This window comes from Macrotis lagotis, chromosome 1 (genome assembly GCF_037893015.1).
Source record: "Macrotis lagotis isolate mMagLag1 chromosome 1, bilby.v1.9.chrom.fasta, whole genome shotgun sequence".
Classification (NCBI taxonomy): Eukaryota; Metazoa; Chordata; class Mammalia; order Peramelemorphia; family Peramelidae; genus Macrotis; species Macrotis lagotis.
This window is the reverse complement of record NC_133658.1, coordinates 704,867,216-704,892,398: the sequence shown is the minus strand read 5'-3', so window position 1 is coordinate 704,892,398 and position 25,183 is coordinate 704,867,216. Positions and strand designations below refer to the sequence as shown.

At 35.4% G+C, this 25,183-nt stretch overlaps 1 protein-coding gene across 1 annotated transcript in view; it reads left to right on the top strand.

Moving 5' to 3' along the window:
* The first annotated feature begins 675 nt into the window (after positions 1-675).
* The window catches only part of SLC4A10 (solute carrier family 4 member 10), a 377,012-nt gene continuing 352,504 nt past the window's right edge, over positions 676-25,183 (top strand). Inside the window, exon 1 of the mRNA XM_074215846.1 lies at positions 676-803. Within this exon, the coding sequence (XP_074071947.1) occupies positions 756-803 (48 nt within the window). The 5' untranslated portion in view covers positions 676-755. The remainder of the gene's footprint in view (positions 804-25,183) is intronic.

Here is a 25,183-nt window from a genome sequence, read left to right as displayed (position 1 = left end):
TATTCTTTGGCGGAAAGAATTCCCCATTCTCCATAAAATCACAGATTATTCAAGCATGTGCTGACAACTCATTTTTATTTGCTAAAGTGATTTACCCTGTTTATCAATGAAGAGATTTATTAGTGTCTCTACTAATATTTCCCTATGGTTACAACTGAAATAGAATTGCAGGTTGTTTAACTTTTGTCACTGAAAAGTATGAGCTCACGTTAGGTGTGCGTGCTGACTGACATAAGATAATTTGTGAGTTTGTCTCATCGGGTCCTGAAGGTCCCCCAAAGTACAAAGTAGGGTACATTCTCCCTTGATTTTTTTTTTCTCTTATGGGGTCCTGAGACTGGAATAATAACTTTCCTGATTGATGGTGACAAGGGAGTGAGTTCCAGAAGCTAAGCTGCGTTGGTGAGAGCCCTCAGGCGAAGAAGTTAGTGTTCTCTCTCCCCAGGTCAGATGGCTACTACCCCAGGACACCGGTGTTGACAAGCGCCCTTTCCTCCGGGCGCCAGGTATGGGCAGGGATACAGGGATTGGGGAAATCTCCTTCGCTGGCCCAGGGTTCCAAGGCGTTCAGTGTGAAATCTGGCCAGCAGCCCGAGTGAGTAGGAGCCATGTGACTGTGGTGATTTGGAGTGTTCAAGTGCCTCCTGCTTCAGAGCTACCTGATCCGAATACTAAGCAGAGCGAGCGCCGGGCTCCGTGGAAGACACTGAAGACACTGCAGAAGAAAGGTGCCTATTCCGGAGGTATCGCAAAACATGGAGATGAAAGAGCAAGGAGCACAAATGGAGCCGCTGCTGCCCACGGTAAGAGACGAGCTGCTGTCAGACTGATTAACCGGGTTTGCCGCAAAACCTGCCAAGCGAGTGGTCTGCCTTAGCTAGGTGCCGAGAGAGTGTGCAGCGCGAGGGGGGGGTAAGGGTGGGGGGTGGGGTGGGGGTGGGGGAAGAATCACTCCGTGGCATATGGACGTGGGTCGCCTCCCATCTCGGGGTGACTGGAATGCACGCCGCAGAGCACAGGGGATTTTTTCCCACCTTCTCAATATGGATGCACTACGGTGGAGAGGGCTCATGTTTTGCTGCTGATTGAAGAAAACGGCTAGGTTTTAGCAGCAGGGGCAGCTGTGCGTGTCTCTCTCCCTCTTTCCCAACGCCTCTGTTCCTGTCTTTCTCTCTGCTTGCCTCCTAGACTGTGCAGTGGTGGCGGCATCTCCTACATCTAAGCTTTTTTTTTTTTTTATCACAATCCATCTTTGACAGAATCCCAATCCATTTTAGTCCCTGGGCAGAAAGGTGAGGAACCTGCTGTTGCTACTCTAGGGAGTCTGCTGTGGCCCCAAAAATCAAGGGAGAGGAGAGAACAATGTCTTCTCTCTTCTCTCTCTCTCTCTCTCTCTCTCTCTCTCTCTCTCTCTCTCTCTCTCTCTCTCTCTCTCTCCTTTCTCCTCCTCCTCCTCCTCCTCTCCTCTCCTCTCCTCTCCTCTCCTCTCCTCTCCTCTCCTCTCCTCTCCTCTCCTCTCCTCTCCTCTCCTCTCCTCTCCTCTTCCTATCCTAAGAGAAGGGGGCAAAGTCTGTGGACAAAGAAGGGATGCGTTTGGAGGTTCACACATAAATTTCAATGTCTGAAAGATCCCTGGCTTATCACACATGGAGACAGTCCATCTGTTTAGCCCTGAGTCCTTAAGCTTCTTCCCTAGATTGTGCTAATGGGCTGAAATCCTTCCTAAGGCACCCCCCACCCCTTACCCAGCCAGCCACAAGATGGGTCATAGTCAGCCTCAGGGGATGGGTCCTTAGGCAGTCTCATTTCTCAGCCTGGGACAGCTACATTACTGTAGCCTAGCAAAAAGCTGTATTCAGTGGATATAGCAGAGGTGCCAAAAGCCCATCTTCTTCCCATCTATGGGAGCTTTGTGGTGCAGCAGGAGCAAAGATCTCTTCCATTCTTGCACCAAACCAGATGGAGGGGCTGTTTCTTAGCACTCTGTTATCCTGCCTAGTGTCCCCCACTAGGGACTGGTTGCAAGCAGTCCATACACAAGAGTCAGTTTTTTGCTTGTAAACATTTACCAGGGATGGCACAAGAGACAAGGACATATCGTGGGCCACTGTATTTTTCCTTCCTGCTGGGCTCAAGAGCATTGAAAGCTTCCTATTTAGACCCCAGAGTCTCCTCTGGCTACTGAGCATGCCCAGCTCCCTTCTTAGCAGTCAGTAGAGGGTTTTTGTTTGTTTGTTTGTTTTGTTTTTACCTTTTTAGTTCTTCTAGGTCTCAGGTTTGGGCAGAGAAGAAAGAATATAGGGAAAAACAAGGGGAAAACAAGGGAATCCTCCCCAAAGGAATGAATCTGTAAAGATTCTGTAAAGGGATAGTGCATATATGTATATGTGTATATATATAATATATATAATATATATATATATATATATATGTTAAAAGGGTAGATGAAAATCATTGATGGCTTAGTCTCCCTATTTCAGAGTATAGGTGTCCTTTCATAGAGTCATATCCACCCCAAACAAGGAGAGGGGTTTCTTCTGAGATTGGATTTACACAAGAAAGGCAATGAGACTCTCACCTCATACATTTCACATAAACAAATGAGGGCATCTTTCTTATTTTTCCCTTTAAATTGAACTAGGTGTGTATACATATATATATATATATATATATGTATGTATATATACATATATATATATATGAGACTTTAGTTGCCATTCATAGGATATAAAGGATACTTTTGAGAAATCCTATGATTTCCGCCCCCCCCACCTTCAAATATCTTATGATTCTTCAGGGCAGGAACCTCTATCTTACTTATCTTTTTAAAGTAACCAGACATGGTACATTACTGTCTCTGGATTATCATGGGCAAGTTACATCAGTTCGTTTAACTTCTCTCAGACTCTGTTTACTTGTATGCAACAAGGATACTAATGCTTTGGTATCTACCTGACAGGGTTGCAAGAGTCAAATGACAGAATAAATTTAAGTGCTTTGAAAATCTCAGTGTGCTCTGTACCTATAAATATATATCGTTAGTGAATAGGCATGGGACGCATACTTGTTGAAGTAATCAATGAAAGGTAGAAGCAGGGATTTTAAGAAAACAGAACCTAGGGGCAGTTAGCTGGCATGCAGGATAGAACACTGTGTCTGGAGTCTGTAAGAACCAAATTCAAATATGACCTGGGACATTTTTACTAGCTGTGTGACCTTGGGCAAGTCACTTAACCCTGTTTGCCTCAGTTTCCTCATATGTCACTTACCTCCCAAGCATTATATAAATGTTTATTATTATTATTATTATTATTATTATTATTATTATAGATGGCGATGTAATCAGAAAAAGGAGACGTTGGAAGGAGGTAGAGGGAATTAGTATAGGGTCAGATAAGTGTGGAGAAGTTTAACAATTGAGCTAAGTGATAAGAAAACTGGCTGAGATAAATAGGAACCATAACTGAAAAATAGAGAAAGTTTTACAATACAGAACTCAAACTGGTGAGCCAACCTAGGCTGAGGGGAGTGGTATGGTTTAGGGCAGTGGTCATTAGATTGAAGTCAAAGGTCAAGAAGTCAGATTTTAAAGTACACTTTAGCATGGAGAGGGATAAGGAAATGGAACAACAGGAAGGGAAACTTGGTCAGGACACAGGATCTAAATTTGGGTTGATAGTTAATAGGATTTGAATATCATAGTCAAAAATGTGGAGGGAACTGTTTGAAGATAGTACCATATGATGTGGTCTAAATAGTATGTGTGTGTGTGTGTGTGTGTGTGTGTGTGTGTGTGTGTGTGAAGTCACCAGTGAGTTGTAGAAAAGATTGGAAGATGAGAGGTTAGGATAAAATAAAGGATATTATTTTAATAATAATTTTGCATTTAAGCAGGTTTTTAATTTTGTCATCATATCCACAACTCATATAATCCTTGAAACACACTAAGGTAGTTGGCACAGCTTTTATTATCTTTGAAGAGGAAATTGAGGCAGGGAGATTCATTCATTCAACAAACATTTATTAAGCTGCTATGGTCAAGGGACAGACACAGATGATAGTGATTTGCTAAAGATCATACAACTTGTTAGTGACAGAAAAAACTAGAAGGCAGCTCTTTTGATTTGAAAGTCATTGTTTTTCTCAGGACATTCCTTTTCTTCTCAAATCTCACTCATATCCTCAAAGAGATATCAAGAGATCTTTCTTTCAACTTTTCAACTGAAAAAATATTCCCTCTTCTCAGATTTCATCTAGTCTTGGGATTTTTCTTGACTTTATATTTTACCATCTCCACTTTTGATATCTTCAGCACTAAAATCTTGGTAGTTGAAGACCAGGTTTTGACCAGAATTTTGTAGTAGAAACATGAAGGAATGGGTAGAAGATTTAAGTTTTAGCAACTAAACTTAATAATTGACTATGAAGAGACAAAAATAACAATTATGATAACCTAAAGGTTATTGAAATGTATGTTAATCTTCAGGGATGGGAGCCAGGTAGCACACTAGTTCTGCTATCAGTGATAGTTAAGTGGGTCAGTAGGACAGTGACAATGACCTCATGAGAATGCAGAAGAGAAGTTTGATTTGATCATAGTGAATTTGTAGTGCGGGTAGAAAGACTATTAGTAGAATAGAATTTAGAGTTTGAATAGAATAACTTAAACCTTTCCCTTTAAAGTTGAGGAATCAGAGGCACAGAAAGTCTACATGACTTGCCCAGCCAAGATCTTAAAGGTAAAGAGCAACCAAGTAGAGATTAGCATTCATATTCCCTTAAATCCAAATCTTTACAATTACATCACAAGATAGAAATGTTCAGATCCTCTTAGGAAACCCAAGAATGTTATGATCTTCTCCAAGAATATACCCAATTTTAGCAGGTCCTTCTATAAGTAGATAAGCATCAACAATAAGAATAGCAGTTATCTTTGTAAAGATGAATTGAGAGACCGTATGGAGTGAAAATTAGAACCCTGAACCTAGAGTAAGAAAGATTGACTCATACTAGCTGTATGATCCTAGTTTCATCTCAGCCTCTTTGTGCCTTCATTGCTTTTTTTTCCAAATAAAAAGAACTTTAAACTAAACATAACTTTTGGACTAGAACATGTACTCTTTTGCAGCTTAATCTTCTTCCATCATCCATCTGCATTCAAAAACAGTTAGACATTGAGTTCTTTCCATGAAATATATAGTTTACATAGAAGAAGTTGGGATTTGAAGTATATTGAAATGTGATATTTGAGACACAAATTGATGTAAACCTAATGGGATGGTTAGTATAAATAGTATCTTTTATATTGGTCAAGGAAATCAAAATGGACCCATATCAAAAGTACATAACAAGATGATAGGAAGGAAATAGGGCAAATATCAGAGTAAGACAGGGCTCTTAAGAGAGGTTTCATTTATTTTTTTAAAATTTTTCATTTATTTAAGGCAATGAGGTTAAGTAACTTGCCCAAGGTCACACAGATAAGCAATTATTAAGTGTCTGAGCTTAGATTTGAACTCAGGTCCTCCTGACTCTAGGGGTGGTGCTCTATCCACTACATCACATAGCTGCCTTGGTTTCATTTAATTTAAAGAAAAAAAAAAGAAAACATCCTCAACTTCCTGAGGAAAAAGGATTACAAAAGATAACCACAGTGTTCATGGGGACTTATTTATACAGTATGTCCCAAAAGTCTGAGAGCAGTTTTAAACTTAATTTAAAACTTAAAACTGCTCTTAGACTTTTGACATTTCACATACTTTTCTTTTGGTATTTTATTTTGTTCTTCCCTGTTTAGAAAAAGAACTTACAACATTCACTTTTAAAACTCTGAATTCTGAATTCTCTTCCTTCACCTCACCCTAATTCCTCACTTTGAGAAAGCAAATTATTTGATATACATTAAAAATGTGTAGTCATGAAAAACATTACCACAATGGACATGTTGTAAAAATATACAAAACACCCCCCAACAAAAAAACCTCAAGAAAAATAAAGTTAAAAATTATGCTTCAATCTGTATTCATACACCATCATGTTTCTTTGGAATGGTTAGTAATCTTAACATATATATATATATATATATATATATATATATATAATTTATTTATTTTTCCAGCTATATGCAGTGATAGTTTTCAGCAATCATTTTTTTGCTAGATTTTGAGTTTTACATTTTTCTCCCTCCCTTCTTCTTCCTTCTTTCCCTCCCCCCATCAGAAATCAATCTGATATAAGCTAAAGAAGTATAACCATGTTAAGCATAGATCTGTATTAATCATGTTGTGAGAGAAGAATAAAATCCAAAAGAAAAAAAAACATTAGGGAGGGAAAAAGATATAATACATAAGACAATTTTTAAAAACTAAAAATAGTAAGGTTTAGTTTTCCTTTAAACTCCACAGTTTCCTTCTCTGGATATCTCCTTCCTTCACAAATCTTTTTAAATTATCTTTGATTATTATACTGTTGAAAAGTATAGGTCTATCATAGTTGATCATCACCCAATATTACTGTTAGTATGAATAATGTTCTTCAAGTTCTGCTCATTTCACTCTGTTTCAATTCATGCAAGTCTTTCCAGGTTACTCTGAAGTCCCATCCCATGATGTCTTAAAGAACAATAATGTTCCATCACATTCATATACCACAATTTGTTCAGCCATTCTCTAATTGATGGGCATCCCTTCAATTTCCAGTTCATTGCCATTGCTAAAAAGAGCTGCTAGAAATATTTTTGTACATGTAGGTTTTTTTTACCTTTTTTTTACCTTTTTGGGATACAAAATATGGATAATATTCTTTATCAAAAGTCCTTCACAGTTCTCCGGGGTCACAACATTGCTGAGTAAAGGTAAGTCATTCACAGCTGATCATCCTAAAACATTGCTGTTACTTTATTATATATTATATACAATATATTTTCCACTGCATCTGCTCTTACAAGTTATTTTTTACTGAGAGCATCCTGTTTATCATTTCTTTTCTTTTAGTTTTGTTTTTTGTTTTTTTTTTTTTTTGCAAAGCAATGGGGTTAAGTGCCTTGCCCAAGGCCACACAGCTAGGTAATTAAGTGTCTGAGGCTGGATTTGAACTCAGGAACACCTGACTCCAGAGCTGGTGCTCTATCCACTGCCCCCCGGTTTATCATTTCTTAAAACAAAATAGCATTTCATCTTAATCACATACCACAATTTGTTCAGCCATTCCCCAATTGATGGGCATCCCTTCAATTTCCAGTTCCTTACCACAAGAAAAGAGTTGCTATAGATATACTTATAGATTTTTCCTTTCTAATTTTCATCTCATCTGGAATATAGACCTGATAGTGGCATTTGTGCCTCTATTATTAAAGAAGTAGCAGCAATGATCTTTACCAATGGATGGAATTTCTACATTGATAAAATCAAGAAGTCTAGGAAAAAAGATAAGTTAATAATTTTTCATTATGGAAATATGTATTTAAGGGGTTTGCTTTAACCTTTCAAGTCTGACATGACACTTGGGATTGATCCCATATTTTCATGTGGTTATTCCATTCAACAAATACTATTAGTGCCTTGGACACTTGACACTTACTGTGTGACCCTGAGCAAGTCATTTAACACTGATCACCTCACATACAGGGTCAACTCCAGTCATTCTGATTCCTATCTGTCTACTGGATCCAGATGACCCTGGAGGAGAAAGTGAGTCTGGTGACTTAGCACAACACCCCCTTACTCAAATCCAATTAATGTGCATGTCATGATGTCATGGTCTTCTTCAAGAATGGACAGACAGGGGCAGCTAGGTGGAGTAGTGGATAAAGCACCGGCCTTGGAGTCAGGAGTACCTGGGTTCAAATCCGGTCTCAGACACTTAATAATTACCTAGCTGTGTGGCCCTGGGCAAGCCACTTAACCCTGTTTGCCTTGCAAAAAAAAATTAGAATGGACAGACAGCAACAGCAGCAACAATTAGTTTCTTAGTGTGAGCAAAGCCCTATGTTAGGTACTTTCAAGATACAAAGATTAATGAAATATGGCCTTTGCCCTCAAAGACTTTGCCATTTACCAAGAGCATGGTATAGTTCCACAGATAAAATATAAATTAGAATATCACAAGCATAAAAATTATAAACAAAGTATTACCAAAGTTCTAAGGTAAATGGAAGATAAGAGAAATTAAGGCTCATGGATGAAGTGGCAATGGAACTAAGTTGTACTGAAGGGTTAAAATTTCAGTGGGTGAAGACAAGATTTTTGTATGAGGGTGGATAGGAGAGAAAGCAATGTAGTGAATGGATTTTTGCTATGTCATGAAGAAATGATTTTTATTACATTTATTAAGTTTGTATTCTATGGAATTCTGTATGACATGAGCCCATTTTGAACCCAACCTAGGGGAGTTTAGTCACTGACATTACCCAAAGATCTATCCTTTATCCAACTATCATGAAACACGAAGCTAGGGCACAGTGAGTCTAGTGGTGCTCTTTTTTTAAACTACCTGTAGAGAGTTAACAGTGTATTTTAACAGAACGTCACTTATTTCTCACATAGAATAGAAGGGAATGGAAAAGGCATTTACTAGGCCTTGCTATAGGTCATGCACTGTGTTAAACACTAGGAATGCATAGAGAGAATTGAGTCAGTCCCAGCTCTCAGAGCTCACATTCTAATTAAAGAAGGCAACACATTTGGAAGAGTTCAGCTGCACCTTCCAAGTGTTAGGTATATAAACCTGGCTTTAAGATAAGAGCTGATTGACTGATGACATCACATTTTTTTAAATTGTGAAATGAGATTTTAAAAAATCTATGCTGTAACATCAGAAAAAGGCCAAGAAGATAAATGTCATAAAGCAATGGATAACTTATTTTAGTTGTGAAATTTTTCTTTATGATTCATTTTTATATGTATTGATCATTTTTGGCATGGCATACTTTAATATTTCTTTTCAAGCCTGAGTTATAGACATATTAAAAATTTTAAATAATAAGGGTGACTAGATGGCTGAGCCAGTGGATAGAGCCCTGGCCCTGGAGTCAAGAGGACCTGAAATCAAATCTGACTTCAGACTAAATTAATAATTGCCCAACTGTGTGACCTTGGGCAAGTCACTTAACTCCATTGTCTTAAATAAAGGAAATTTATTTTTAAAAAATGTTTAAATAACACTAATTTAGTTACTGTATCCCATGAGGTACACAGGAAGTAAAATTCAGTTGAACAAAAAGTTAATCAACTAAGCAATTAGTACCAATAAGGGATTATAATGAATTTTCTTTCCTACTTTTCCTCCATAAATTATTATTCTATGTGAATTCAATATAACTAATATACACACACATATATATATATATATATATATAGATATAGATATAGATATTAGTGCATTAAGGGCATTGGTAGAATACAAAAATTAGAATACAAAAATATGTAAAAGAACAACTTTTTTTCAAGATTGTCAGTGACATTTTATGTAATTCAAATTAGAAAGTAAATGAAAACCTCTATAACAGAGATGATTCAATATTTCAGCATTGATACAAAGTGCTCAGATAATCAATATAATAGAAGAAAAGATTAGACTGTTAAAAGAACTGTGTGCTACTCCCTGCTCTATAACTAATCAGCAGTGTTATCTTTAAGTCTTTTGACATTTCTAGATCTCACTTTCCTCAGCTATCATGTTTGTCCTTCATTCTCGAAGAAGACCATGACATCAGGGAGGTGATATCATGACAAGCACATGAATTAGATTTGAGTGAGGGAAGGCTGTGCTAAGTCATCAGTCTCATTTTCTCCTCCAGAACCATCTAGGTCCAGTGGCCAGATATGATACAGGATGACTGGAGATGGTCCCATATGTGAGGAAATCAGGATTAAGTAACTTGACCAAGGTCACACAGCTAGTAAGTGTCAGAGGCTGGATTCAAACTCTAGTCCTCCTAATTCCAAGGTCAATGCTCTATCCACTGTATCGTCTAACTAGGTGACCCCTAAAAAACTCCTCTTGTTTTGGATCTGTGATTCTGCAATGCTATAGTAACTACCTAGAACAGAGGCTCTTCAGGTGGGTGAATTTGGTCTTGGGCTCAGAGCACAGATTAAAACATATTTTTTCTCCTTTGTTTTCTTGTTTTAAAACAAAAGATGGCTTAAACAGAAATTTGGATGATTATCCATATGGGTTTTGCTTTTCTTATCTTTTTATTAGGTGGGGAAAGGGGAAGAGAATTTGGAACTAAATATAATAGATTATTTTTAAGTCCCTACTTTAAAAATAAATTTAAAGTTTAAAAATTTTGATAAATTTTGATAATTGCAATTGGTTTCCTTGGTAATCCTATACATCATATTTTATACATTTAAAAACATTTTTCTGAAATGGGATCCAAAGGCTTCTCAAGACTGTCAAAGGAATCCATGACACACAAAAAGATTAAGAAGCCTTGACTTAAGAGAGAACTCTGTCTTTGATGCACTCTGGCATCAAATAATAATATATCAAATAGCATCTGGATGTTATTATAGACAAGTTATTTAAACTTCTTAATGTCCCAGGTAGCTCTGAAAGACTAGATTTTACAGATCAATCTGCTGATCTATATTTGTGGACAGAGACTCTATAATAATGGAAGTTGCTCTCATTGATGAATCAGAGATGTGGATCCAAAAAAAAAAAAAACCAAAGCAAAACAAATTAGCATGAAAAAGCATCATCTCCTGATCTATTATATACATACATACATACATACATACATGTATATATACTAAATTAAAGTATAATACAAGTAATTATATAGGGAACACTTTACAGACTGAACATTTTACTTTACCTGACTTACTTGAAATTGAACTATATGTAGAAACAGATTAAAAGTCTACAAATTAAGTTAATTTAATGATGGACAATTTCATTGTTTTTTCAGTAGGATTTTGGAAAGTTTGACACAGATTGTAGAAGTAGGGAAATTGGGTATTAAATGAATCTAATTTTTTCCCTCTCTTGAATAGTCGTCTTCCTTTAATGGGTCCACACTTGTTATAGTGGGTGGGAGGGAAATGACAAGAAAGGATGGTTTTAGTCTCTTTTTTGGTAGTTTCCTTATGAGAAATAGCTAAAAGATATTATAGGAACCATTTAAAAAAGCTCTTAATGGTTTTAACTTTATTTTTGCAGTAGGAATTCTTTGAAGAATGAGGAAAAAATAATGTGTGTCTTTCAGGGATATATTGTATGTTGGCACTGGAAAGGACCTTACAGCCCATCTAGTTCAACTCTCTCATTTTACATATGAATAAACAAAGAAGGTCAGTGATTTGTCATGTTACCTACTAATTAATTGAGACCACAAAAAATTCAATGGCAAACCACTCCTGTTTTTTTTTGCCAAGAAAATCCCAAATATGTTTGTGAAGTGTTGGACATGGACTGAAAAATGATGGAACAACAGAAAACTCACGTCTCTCTTAATACCAAACTTTGTGGCCCTAATCATTTCTCTGATAAGCAATAAGAAGGATAAAATTAATTTAAAGTGATGATGATAACAATGATACTATAATTTATGTAAAATGTTTTGGAAAAAATAAAGAATGATTGACAATGTAAGAATTAGTCTTTTTCTTCTCATGTGAGGAAGACTGGAGTTCATATTGATGAAATGAGGATTTATAAAATTTACTTGTAGCCAGTTCCATTTTTAGAAGTGGAAGATTTGCTTTGACTCAAAAGGAGGCCGCTTCCATTCCTTCCCTCCTCAAAAGAAGAAAAAGAAAAAAAGAAAAAGAATAAGTAAAAACTTTAGTAGAGATAGGGCCTGGATCTGTATCTTCAATTTGGAACTTAAAATATTGGAGAGTTGCTGAGTTTTTTTAAGGTAAGATGCAGCCAGGAGCATAGATGTCATAGGTAGGACTTGAACTTGGTTCTTTTCCTACTATGACACATTGTCTCTCAACAATTTAAAAATTTTAGAAATATTTTATTTATTTTGAATTTTACAATTTTTCCCCTAATCTTGCTTCCCCACCCCCACTCCCTACAGAAGGCACTCTGTTAGTTTTAACATTGTTTCCATGGTATGCACTGATCTAAGTTGAATGCAATGAGAGAGAAATCATATCCTTAAGGAAGAAACATAAAGTATGAGATATACTAAAATTACATAATAAGATACCTTTCTTTGAAAAAAAATTAAAGGTAATAGTCTTTGGTTTTTGTTCAAACTCCACAATTCTTTCTACTATTCTTTCTCTGGGTACAGATGACATTCTCCATCACAGATACCCCAAAATTGTGCCTGATTGTTGCACTGTTGGAATGAGTAAGTCCATTAAGGTTGACTGCCATTCCCATGTTGCTGTTAGGGTGTATAGTGTTCTGGTTCTGCTCATCTCACTCAGCACCAGTTCATGCAAATCCCATCCATCCTGGTTTCTAATAGGACAATAGTGTTCTATCGCATACATATACCACAAATTTTGAAAAACACATTCTGTGTCACTTAAACTACTCCTTGTACATCTTTGATGCTCACTGATATCAAATATATCTTTCCTGGGAAGACAGTGTAGGTTTGCCCATCAAAATTCTCTATGCATTTATGAAAATGTTAAAGTTGTTGTTCTTTCCTTCTAAATGAGTTTTCTCCAGAATGACATGGAAATCTGAACCTTGAATGGCACACCACTTACCTATACATCTTTCATAAATGTTTCTCCTTAAAAGTCAAAGTGCTGGAAAGACAGTTAAGAAAAAAGGAAAACCCTTCAGATAAATGAGGGAAAAAGCTATAAGGTACCTGAGACAGCAAAGCAAAGGTAATGAAGGAAAATACCAAGATGAATTGGCTTTAAAAAGGGCATTTTTGTTTGGTTTTTCAAAAAAAACTATTTTAAAAGTTTGTTTTTGATTTACAGAGAAGCTGTTAGAAAAAATTTCATAAAGGAAATAGAAATTTAATATTGATATAGTAATTTACATTTGCTACATTTATGCAAATTTATATATTTATATTAACCCATATTTTCAGAACATTATTTTTAAAAAGCAGGGATATAAGATAAAATTGTAAAAAAGCAAATGATCTATTTGTTTAGAAAGATCTTAGGGGCTGCTAGGTGGCGTAGTGGATAAAGCACCAGCCTTGGAGTCAGGAGTACCTGTGTTCAAATCCAGTCTCAGACACTTAATAATTACCTAGTTGTGTGGCCTTGGGCAAGCCACTTAACTCCATTTGCCTTGCAAAAAAAAACTAAAAAAAAAAAAAGATCTGAGACAACTTCAAGGGTATAAGTGGAAGATTTTAAGAGATTTTTTTAATCACAATTTAGGAAGTGATAGTTATATTGATTGACTATCATGCATATAGACTTACACAATTTGCTTATCTTATTTTCTTTTCCTTTCTGAAGAAGGAGAAGAGGAATTTGGTAAGAGTTTCTTACTCTGTTCCTTGTCAGTGGAACTTGAGATGTTTTACTTTTGGTTGGATTAACATTTTCTGTAACTACTTTTCACATCCTAGGATCATCAAAGTCACCAAAGAATAAATTTGTTAACAACTGATAGGGCTTACATTGATAATAAAATTTAGTAACTCCAGGACAGTGCCCAGGTCTCCTTAGCAAATACTAATGTTCCTAACTAGGACTGTATGAAATGAAGTAGCTCAGGGGAGCTCAGCTCTTGAGTTCCTGAGCCCTTGTTTGGGAGACGGCTTCTCCAAAGCATTTCTCAGAGTAGCTACAAATAACCTCTGTATTTGTAGCCTTGAAAATTATTGGGCAAACCCAATCTTTGGCCACTGTGGGGCAAGATTCTTTAGGTTTTTCTCGGGGCATGGAGATTCATCCACTTACGCTATGGGTTAGGATTGAGGAATGTGCTTCAAAGGTCCAGAATATGTGGTGATATAATTGAATTATAAATACTCTATACTTGCATCAACAAGACTTGCTTGTGGGCTCAAGTCAGCAGGGGAGGGTAAGTAAATTGTATGATTAGGTTCTATTAAGTGAGTTTGAGAAAAGAGGATTTTTCCACTGCATATAAAATATATCTGGTTGCTAGAGTAACCTCAAGTTGCATTTGCAATTCTGCTTGTCCTTGCTAATCCCAATAAACCAAAGCTATTCACAGTAAGAAATCTCTCTTTGACCTTAAAAAAAAGTTGGACCTAAGATTTAAAAAGTTAAGGATATGATTAAATATAGAGATTTGGCGGATTCTTGCTCTGCAATTTTACTACATCTTTTCCTTGATGTTTTCAATATTCCATGGGTCCTTTAAAAATTTACATTATGATTTGTCCACTGTTTTATAAGAATCTAATTCCAGGAATAGATTCCTCCCAAGTCAATGAAGAGTCTTTCTCACTAATAAAAGGTAGTTGGAATCAAAGGATATTGTCACTGGAAGGAATCTAAGGTTCTTTGAAGAACATCAAAACTGTCTTTCAGTCAAAACTATTTGGATTAACTGTGTGTTTGGAATAAGGGAGTGCCCTCGGGTAGTATAATCAATAAATAAACATTTATTAAGTACCAAAAATGTGCCAATCATTGGAGATACAAAGAAATGAAGCAGTCCCTACCTGCAGGAAATAGTCATTCTAGAAGGGACATGCAAATCCTGAGATGAATGAATACAGAAATGGCAATTTTAATTTAAGTCATCTCAGGGATTGTGAGTGCAGTGTAAGATCATGTTTCTTTATAGTAACAATATAATATTTTTTCCTTGTAAAATAAGAAGTTGAAAAATGGGAAGGGAGGATGGTATTATTGAAAAGACAGACCCTGGTGTCCTAATGGTTAACTATCTGACAGATAAACCATGATTTAAAGATAGCTATGGTAGGGAATATGGGCATAATTGCCAATATGAGCAAAATGATAAGGTACTTTGTTGTTTTGTTGCATTTATATTCATTTGGGTGAATATATATATATATATATATATATATATGTGTGTATATATGTATGTATGTATATCCCCCAATTTTATGATTCATTCATTCTCCCCCACCACCACCATTAGTAGAGAATAATGTGTTGGTCATATAATCTAGAACATAAAAGTTTCATTTGAACATATTTTATTTTATAGAATTATTTACTCACTATTTTAACAATTTATTGGTAGATATGAGACAAATAATTCCATAAATTTTAGTGAAAATAAGGAATTTCGGTTTAGTATCAAAAGAAGGGAATTTCCCTATATTCCTCCCCTTTCAAATTACCTCTTATGTTCCCCCAACAACTTAGGCCAAGATAAGAGGAACTTATTTTCATTAAAACAAAATCTTAAAAAAAAAACCCAAAATCTTACAACTATTGTAGCAATGATAAACTTAAATCTATTCTTGTAAAAAAAAAGAATGCATCTTAATTCCCTTAACTAATTTAAAGTATACAGTTTATCACTTTCAGTTTATATTTTCTACAACACTCGATAATTGCATGTATGCATATTTAACACAAATTAGGTATGGTAGCTTTCAAGAACAAGTCCTAGTCCCTGGATACTTTTCTATTGGTGTCAGCAAGACTTACTAAAATAGCTACTCCTGAACAGCTATTTAAAATTTTTTTTCCTACCTTCTCATTGACAATAAGGATCATTCATTCCTTTAAGCATACTTTTGCAAGTGACTCATGGCCTCTTGCCATAACAAAGACTACTTAGTATTAAGTTGTCCAGGCAAGGATCAGTAACAAGATGCATGATTTTCCCTAATTCAACTCACCTAATTCTTAAGGATAGCTTCTCTTTATCCTTTCTCAAGATTGCATCTATGCTAGGAAACCTACTTTTTAATTCTGAAAGTTTGTTTTAGGAAGAGAATTAGAATTTATTAAGCACTTGTTAGATATTAGGCTCTGTGCTAAGCACTTTGCAAAGATTCAGTCCTCCCTAAAACTCTAGAATGTAAATGTTATTTTGATCCCCATTTTATAATTGAGGAAAACTGAGGCAATCAAAAGTTAAGTGACTTGACTGGGGTTCCATAACTAGTATCTGAGGATGCATTTGAACTCAGGTCTTATTGACTCCAGAACCAGTATGCTATTTATTAGGCCAAATCATCTAAATTAGTATGGGGAGGGCTGATGGTCAAACACATAGAGAGAAGGAGGTGGGAAAGATGACCAAAGGTACCAGGTTGGGGAATAAAGCACAGAAAGAAAAAGGAAAGGAAAGTTTTGAAGTTAGTAAGTTGAGGTTTCCCCCAAATGTGATGGATTTTCTTGTGAGCTAGTGAGTACCTTGTCACTGAACTTGACCAGAGACTGGATGATCAGTGCTCAGGGATATTGTAGAGAAGGTTCTTGTATGGGAAAAGAAGTTGTAATTAGATGATACCTAAGATCCATTTTTTCTTTATTTATTTAAGGCAATGGGGTTAAGCGACTTGCCCAAGGTTAAACACCTAGGTAATTATTAAGTGTCTGAGGTGGAATTTGAACTCAGGTCCTCCTGACTCCAGGGCCAGTTCTCCATCCACTATGCCACCTAGCTGCTCTGCTAAGATCCATTTTCTAGGATTCTAGTATAAAATGTCAAGAAGACAATAATTTGTTTTGACAAAATCACTTTTGCCAATTCTTACATACTTTGGGAAGAGAATAATATTAAAATTTTGAGAGGAACATAATAATAATTAACTGTCTTTAAAAATGAAGTTGCTTTGTAAATATAATGGTGTTTCTTTTCCAGTAGTAACCACTGGGTGGCACACATAGAAACAATAGCCCTTTATCTAAATTTTAGTCAAAGCTGTAGCTAGAATGGTTCAACTAGGGTCTTGCCCCTGTCCTAAAAGGTTAACCCTCTCTGATAGTATTTATGCCCCTTGGGATCTTAGCAATTTAGTAATAAATGATTTTTAGCACTTAACAAGAATAAATTGTAAAAAGAGAAGACTTTCTTCTTTTATTGATAGTCACTCCCCAGTTGACATTCTCCCTGACCTGACCTAACCCTATTGGCTTACACTTGTTCCAGTTGCAGACATGGCAAGTTAAACTGTACTTTAATCTTTAGGAGAAAATTCTGATCTTCAAAACAAACCTTTTCATTCCCCCCAGTAATTCATCCTTTCATCCTTTTCTCTAGAAACACATTTTCTTAAGGTTGTGTTTATTGTATTCTTCAGCAGCTAATAATTTAGACCTATGAATCCATGATGATATTATGGAGGATCAGCAACCAAATAACTAGATAAAATACCAAATGGGTGGTGTAAGGTGAAGGTCACATGCACACCAACTACCAAGTAGAATTAAATATATATATATATATATATATATATATATATATATATATATATGTGTGTGTGTGTGTGTGTGTGTGTGTGTGTGTGTGTGTGTATATATTAGAGAGAGAGAGAGAGAGAGAGAGAGATACACATATATACACATATATGTTATGCAGGTTATTCAGCATAAATCATGATTTTTCTTAGACCATTCAAGTTACATTATATTATTCCAAAACAAAGTTGTGAATTTTTGGTTGAAGTTCAGGCTTCTCAACAACCACGTCTACCACAACTCCTATTATGTGCTCAAAAATAAATCTGATTAAAGAATAGGAAAAAACAGCATGTGATTGACAAAGACAATCCCACTAATATAGTGGAATGAATACCAGATGGGAGACTGGGTACCTGGGTCCTGGTCCTAAGTCTTCTGCTATTTGTATGACTATCACACAATTTTCAGAGAAACTCTTGACTCTACCTATAGACAGGCAGACAAAGATAGTAGAGACAAAAGACAGATCAAAGATTAAAAACTAATAATTTATTTGAATCTGTAGTATTTTTTGGACTAAATTTGTATTATCTTGAAATTTTAGTATTTTTTTAATAATACTCCCTTTCCAACTAGATTGTAAGCTCCTTGAATGACAGGGACTTTGTCTAATATGTCTTTGTATTTCTCATAGAACACAGCAAACAATGCATTATTCATAGTCATTTGTACATTATTGATTAATTAATTAGTGAAAGGGCAGTTTTAACAATTTTCTTAATGATAAAAAATATGTAATATTGGATGTTAGGAGACCTGGGTCTGATACTTAGTAGTTTTGAAATCTTGGACAAGTCAATTATCTCTCTAGGCCTCAGTGTCTATCCCTATGGAACTGGGATAATAACATTTTTTTTCTTCCTATTTCAAATGGTTATCATAAAAACACTTTCTAAATGTTAAGATATTATATAAATGGGAGTTATTATTTTCTGTTTATTCACTCTAGTGGGTAGAAGAAGAAAGTTTACCTATGATTTCATTAGTATTGGGAACTTCCAGGTGAGGAAACTCTTTGCACTAATATAGGTCAGCATCTTCTCTACAATTTATAGTTTTGAGACTTAAGGTGAATAGAGTACTGAGAGGTTAAGGGAAGTCAAGGAAATCACAGCCCTTATGTGTTGCAGACAGAACTTGAATGCATGTCTTCCTGGTCTTAAGGCCAAATTTCTATCCACTGCACCAACTGCCTCTCAGTTCAATTTGTCTTTTCAGTCTCATTGAAATTCAGTAGTATTTATCTCATGGTTTTCTATTTGCTCAGTTGACATGGAAGTATGAATATAACAAATATATAACCTGGTACAATTTAGGAATATAATATTTACTAACGACATCTCTTTGCCCCTTTTCTGCCTTTCTTCCTCTATATTCCTCTTGGCTGGTCACCAGGAAGTCTGCTTTCCTATGAAGCAGACTTTATTTTACATCACAGTTTAGAAGAAACATTGAGCTGTAGCACCTCTTTGAAAAATTCTGCAATTCCGTTCTCCTGACTTGAGGTGTTATTGAAATGGAGCACAAAATAGTTACAGACTTGTCTCTTGTGCAAGTAGCTCCCTTGCATGTGTGAAGGTGAGAAGCTGTGAAACTCCCACCTGGTCACTAGGGTATGCATTGATTCCTGCTTCTGGGAGTGCAAATTGGCAATTTCCTTTGGATAAAAACGGATATACTTCTTTCCTACTTCAGATTTCCTGAAAAACGCATGCTTGCATTTTCCTTTTTATGAGTCAGGTTGAGGGGCTAATGAGTTGTTTGTTCCAGTATGCCATGAGCTATGTCCTTCAGCTTGTTTATTTGCAGGCTACAGCAGACCACATGGAGACAATTTTGGACAAGACTGCATATGCTATTTTGATCTCTAGTATACCTTGAGAAGAAGGCACTCTCATTTTTTCCTGAATCATTATTCACAAGATCACATTCTAAATGCTTTTCATTTATATTCAAACTTGTGTTTATTGTTTTTAAGTTATTGTTCTTTATATTATTGTCATTCTTAACTTATGCCAGAAACAATTCTGGTACCATTAATATTAGCAATAAAATTAACATTTTCAAAGAGCTTTTACATCTTATATAATAATAAGATTGATAGTACTCTCTAAAGGAACATTATAAACCTTGGTCCGTCCTAGATATTAAGATTCAAATGACAAATCATATATTTGTTAGTACTTAACAATAGTGTTTTGAAGACATTTACTAAAAAGAATAGCTATGAATTTAATTTTTCTTAAGATATTTATTTGAAAGATATCTATGCATCTGTATGCATTGACATATATTTGTGAAATTTGCTAAATATAATTGTAGAGTGAATAAATAGTCAATTTTTATGCATGACTGACAATTCACCTAATAGTTCTGTTATTTTTATGTTGTATAATTTCCAGAAAATCATTCCAAAAAATAGAATTATGTTCAATCTAGGTAGAATACTATAATCTAGCAGTAACTATGCTTTAGTTGCTATCTCAAGCTTTTCTTGGTATTGTGAGGGCAGTATTTTCCATAAATGTGCATTGTAAAATGTCAAAAATATTCCATCAGTAATCATTTGGTGTATTGTTAGAGACTCAAGGGCTAGTGATGGTCCAGCAAAGTGAACTAGCAGATTTGGACTTGAAACATATTGTCCCTCAAGTAACCTAGATTGGAAGTTATATAGACCATTTTTGAACCCAAAGTTTTACATTTTTTCCTACAAATTTCACCTTAGTAACTTGATTCCTAAATCTCTTTGAATATTTTAGAAACAACTTAATTTAATATCATACAAAAACATTAATGCCTCATCATCATTACATTTTAATTTTAAACAAATACCTATACATTTTCTAATTCACTGAGTCCCAGACATTATATTTGGTTAATTTATGTTGTTTAAATTTCAAATTCATTTAAAAAAATGAAAAGAACTGAATAAGCACATTGCCTTTTTACAGAATTACTTTTGGTCCCTTACAGGTTTAACTTGGTAACTCTCATGAGGCTTTTTCTTTCTTTTTATTCTTCCTTCTTCTTCCCATTTACTTAAATGTAGAACAGGGAAAAGACTTGAATTCAAATTCCAGCTCTTCTACTCATATAACTTTTATGATCTTGGACACATCACTCAATCTCTCTGTGCTACAGCTTTATCATCTATAAAGATAGACTAGATGTTTTCTAAGCTTCATTCCAACTCTAGATTTATGTTTTTATGACCTTATTCTCTATATGGCTATAATTTCCAAGAGGACTGAAGTATTAATTTATTGCTACATGGGTATTCATAGTACCATAAATTTAGAGATGTTTGTTGGGCTAGGAGAAGGCTATATGCAATTAAATAGTTCCTACAAAAGGAAATTAGTATAGTATAGTGTTAGATAAAGAAATTTATTCATACAAATTAGTATCTTTCTTAATTTCTAACAGAGATTAATTATTTTAGAATAAATTCAATTTACTCCAAAACTAAATTTCCATGTTAAGAAATTTCTTATTCCAACTTTCAGTTGTCAACATTTTAGATTTTTAATGCCACCTTTTTGTAGTTATTACAAATTTCTGCAACTCCCTTTACCCAGACAGATTTGCAACTTCATTGCAAGTCATAGCTTTAGACTCGCCTAGGATGCTGAGTATTTAAGGGAGCTGATCAGGGTCATGCAACTAATATATATTAGAGATGAAACTTGAACTCATGGTTTCTTAACTCCAAGGACAACTCTCAGTCCACCATGCCATGCAGTCTTTCTTGGCAAAACATGATTTCTGGTTTTCTTTTTTCTTTGTGGGAAATTACAGACTAAATAGAGAATGAAAAGATTTACAAGGTTGATTTAATATCAAATTGGTCTAGGGTAAAAGCATTTTGATGAGAAATGTATAAATGAATCCAAAACACATATTGCTTTCCTCTTGAAAAGTACCTCTGTGTATATATAGAAACTAGAGAGAAGGCCCCTGACAAAAATCTATTTGGAATTTCAAAAGACATTCATATGAAAAAAGAAGCATTTGGTTGGATCCAAAACACAGTTGGGTTTTTGACTTAAGTAAAGTGGATTTAGATATATGATTTTATAGTATCTAGTGTATGGTGATCTCCTTTCCACAGTAGAGGATGCAGGGGACCAGTTGCTATGGATGCCAGGAAAGATGGTGGTGTGAATGCACCAGTAGGAGTGATCTACCTAGGGAATTATGGGAAGAGTGCTGCCATCATGGCCTTCCTGCATATCTTTGGGTAAAACACGCCTTTTAATCTAGCATAAATAAATAAAACACAGATAATATAAACACCTTTTGAAAAATCCAACATATTCCACCTCCTTCCAACTCAACAACTAAGCAAATGTCATAATTTTTGGTTCAAAAATTCTTGTTTATCTTTTCTGCATCTGGTATACACACACATACACAGAGAGAGATGTGTGTATTTTTATTTATATGTTTGTACATGCATACATACATACATATACATGGATGATAGAGTGAAAATTTCATTGGTCTGTGAATCAGCAGGGAAGTCAAAGTCCTTCATTGCATGGTTATAGATAAACCATTTCCATTCTCTGAGACTTAGCTCCATTGATGCGATGGAGACAGCTTGTACAGACAGATGAGAACTTATTTTTGATGTCAACATTTGTACCTCTGAAATTGACAAATGTTACAAATTAGGACTTTATTATTTTATTGACTAGACTTGAGAAATTATTGTTGAAAATGTAGATAGATTATATATATTTATATATATGTATATATATATATATATATATATATACACACAAATGTCAGTCTAAGGAGAACTGAGGTAAGAAAGAGGGCAAAAGATATGTGTTACTAATTGATCAGATTCAACTATATGCAACTATAAATAACTTCAGAATGTTAATTTATTATTATTGATTTTAAATTAATTGCTTCAAGGCCATTGTATAATGATCTAACACCCTTAACCACATTTGCTTTGGCAGGGATTATAGGAATATATATATATATATATATATATATGTATATGTGTGTGTGTATATATTACACACACACACACACACACACACACACACACACATATATATATATATATATATATATATATATATTACACACACAAACTCACACACATAGGTAATGGCATAGACTATCAACACAGGGCCACAATCAAATTTATAAATGTTAGCTCAAGTTCAAAAAGAAGCTATTTACTTAGAAACATTATACCTTCTATATGCTTGGAGAGATCAAGCAGCCTTGATACACAATAATAACAATATCTCAAGGTAAGGAAATAAAAGAATTGTAACCACATTTAGTCCCTGTTGTGATTGTAGGGAAAAACTGAGGGGGCATTTGAACAGGATATATTCTTTTCCCCAGGCTTTTTATTATCCATGTGATAGCCCATATGAAATGGTTAAAGGAGCAAATTTATGATGTGCTGACTATAATGATTTCTTGAACAAATGAATCATTTGTTTATCCTTAAGTATTAGGTCATTAGCTTTAAAGTAAATCAGAGAAAAAAGATGGAAAGGTTTAGAGAGAATGCTTAATTTTGACAAAAGATAGATAATCTGAAAATAATATGGCACATTAAAGTTTGTAAAACACTACAAATATTATCTTATTTAATTTTCACAACCCTAGGTGGTAGGTGCTATCTATATTCCTTTTATAGAGATGAAGAAATAGAGATTTAACAATATTAAATGTCTTGCCCAGGGTCACACTCTACTAGTTAGTAGTGGCCAAGCATATAATAATAGCACTGGCCTTGGAGTCAAGAGGACAGGAGTTCAAATCTGGTCTCAGACACTTGACACTAACTAGCTATGTGACACACTGGGAAAGTCATTTAACCCTGATTGCCTCACATCCAGGGTCATCTTCAGTTGTCTGGAGATTGGATATCGTCTGGATATCTGGCCACTGGACCCAGATGCCTCTGGAGGAGAACGTGAGGTTGGTGACTTAACACAGCATCCCATCATTCAATTCTAATTCATGTGCATTCCATGGCATCACCTCCATGATATCATTGTTTTCTTCAAGAACAGAGGACAAGCGTCATTGTCTGATGGTGGATTTGAACTTAAGTATTCCCGGACTTCATATCTGGCTCTCTATCCACTGTACTACCAAACTGCTAAAAAAACAAAACAAGGCAAAATAATACATTTCAATGCCTGGCACAAGGTAGGTACTTTGTTAATCCTTGTTGAGTTCATCTAAAAAAAAAGCTTATTTCATAGAATCCTGAGCAAATAATAATAACAATTAGCATTTATTGAATATTTACCATGAACCAGATACTATACTCGACACAGGGAATACCAAGGTAAAAATGACAGTTCCTGTACTCAAAGAGTTTATGTTCTGCCTATTTTAACCACAAAACAACTAAGGATAGCTTGTAGTTAAATATTGTGTCCATTCACAAGAAATGGGCAAGAGAATATTCTACAATGTAATTCAGTCAGACTACTGAAATTCCATTATATTTAATCTAATCAAACAACAGGAAGCTAATTTCTTTTTCTACCTAGCCAAGATAGGAGCAATCACATGTTTTTATTATTAACATCTTTTTAAAAATCTCATTAAATTGAAGCAACTCTTGGGGATTCTCTAGAACATACTATTTTTTTTCTTGGCTTCATATATGCTCCAGAAACTCTTGGACTTATCTAGTTTTCATTAAGAATTTCAAATTTTAGTGCAGAGCCAAGATGTCAGTATGAAGGTAGCATTTCCCAGAAACTCCTTCTCCCCACCAACTCCAAAAACCATCAAATTATGACTCTAGCCAAAATTTAGAGGGGCAAAACCCATAGCAAGACTGAGTGATACAATTTCCCAGTCCAAGATAACTTAGAAGCTCCACAGGAAAGGTATGTTTAACCAGGACCAGGGGTTGGGAAAAAGCCCCTGCTGCTCAGTGCACAGCCCAACCCAGCCCAGGGATCACTATGAACAGCTTGACAGGGAGGTGAGAGAACTCTACTGCACCAGAATAAATGTGGAGTGAGAAGCACTGGCCTCAGAGCAGCCCTGTGGTGAGAACCTGCAGTAGGAATCTGGGGGAACCCCACCTACACATCCAGAGCACAGCCCATAGATGGTAAGGGGGTCAGGGGAGACTGCAGAAATCTCTCTGCTCCCCCTGGGGCAGGACTCTGCTGTTTGCCCACACTCAGATCCTTTGCTGTTTGGCCTTCCAGATAGTAAAGATCCTCCTCACAGCTCCAGGACAGAGGGGAGTGCCTATGGTCATCTACATATCAAAGCACAGGCAAGAGACCATAGGACCTTGGAAGAATAAAGGTCCCAGTGGGGTGTCCCAAACCACCCCCCACATTGAGAATGCCCCAATAATACTCAAAAGGTCAGGCACAGGCTGGAGAAATGAGTAAACAGGAAAAAGAGGAACACCATTGAGAAATTCTTTGTCTATGATCCCAAGAATGATCAAAATACTCAACCTGAAGATGAGGAAGTACAAACTCCTGCATCTAAAGACCTCAAGAAAAAATGAAAATTGGGCCCAGGCTATGACAGAGCTCAAAAAAGATTTTGAAAATCAAATAAGGGAGATAGAAGAAAAATTGTGAAAAGAAATGAGAGAGATACAAGAAAAACATGAAAAAGGAAGTCAGCAGCTTAGTCAAGAAGATCCAGAAAAATGCTGAAGAAAATAACATGTTAAAAACCAGCATAGGTCAAATGGATAAAACAGTTCAAAAATTATTGAGGAGAAGAATGCTTTAAAAAGCAGAATTGGCCACATGGAAAAGGAGCTAAAGTTCTCTGAGGAAAACAAACCATTCAGATGTAGAATGGAGCTAAAGGAAGCTGATAACTTTACGAGA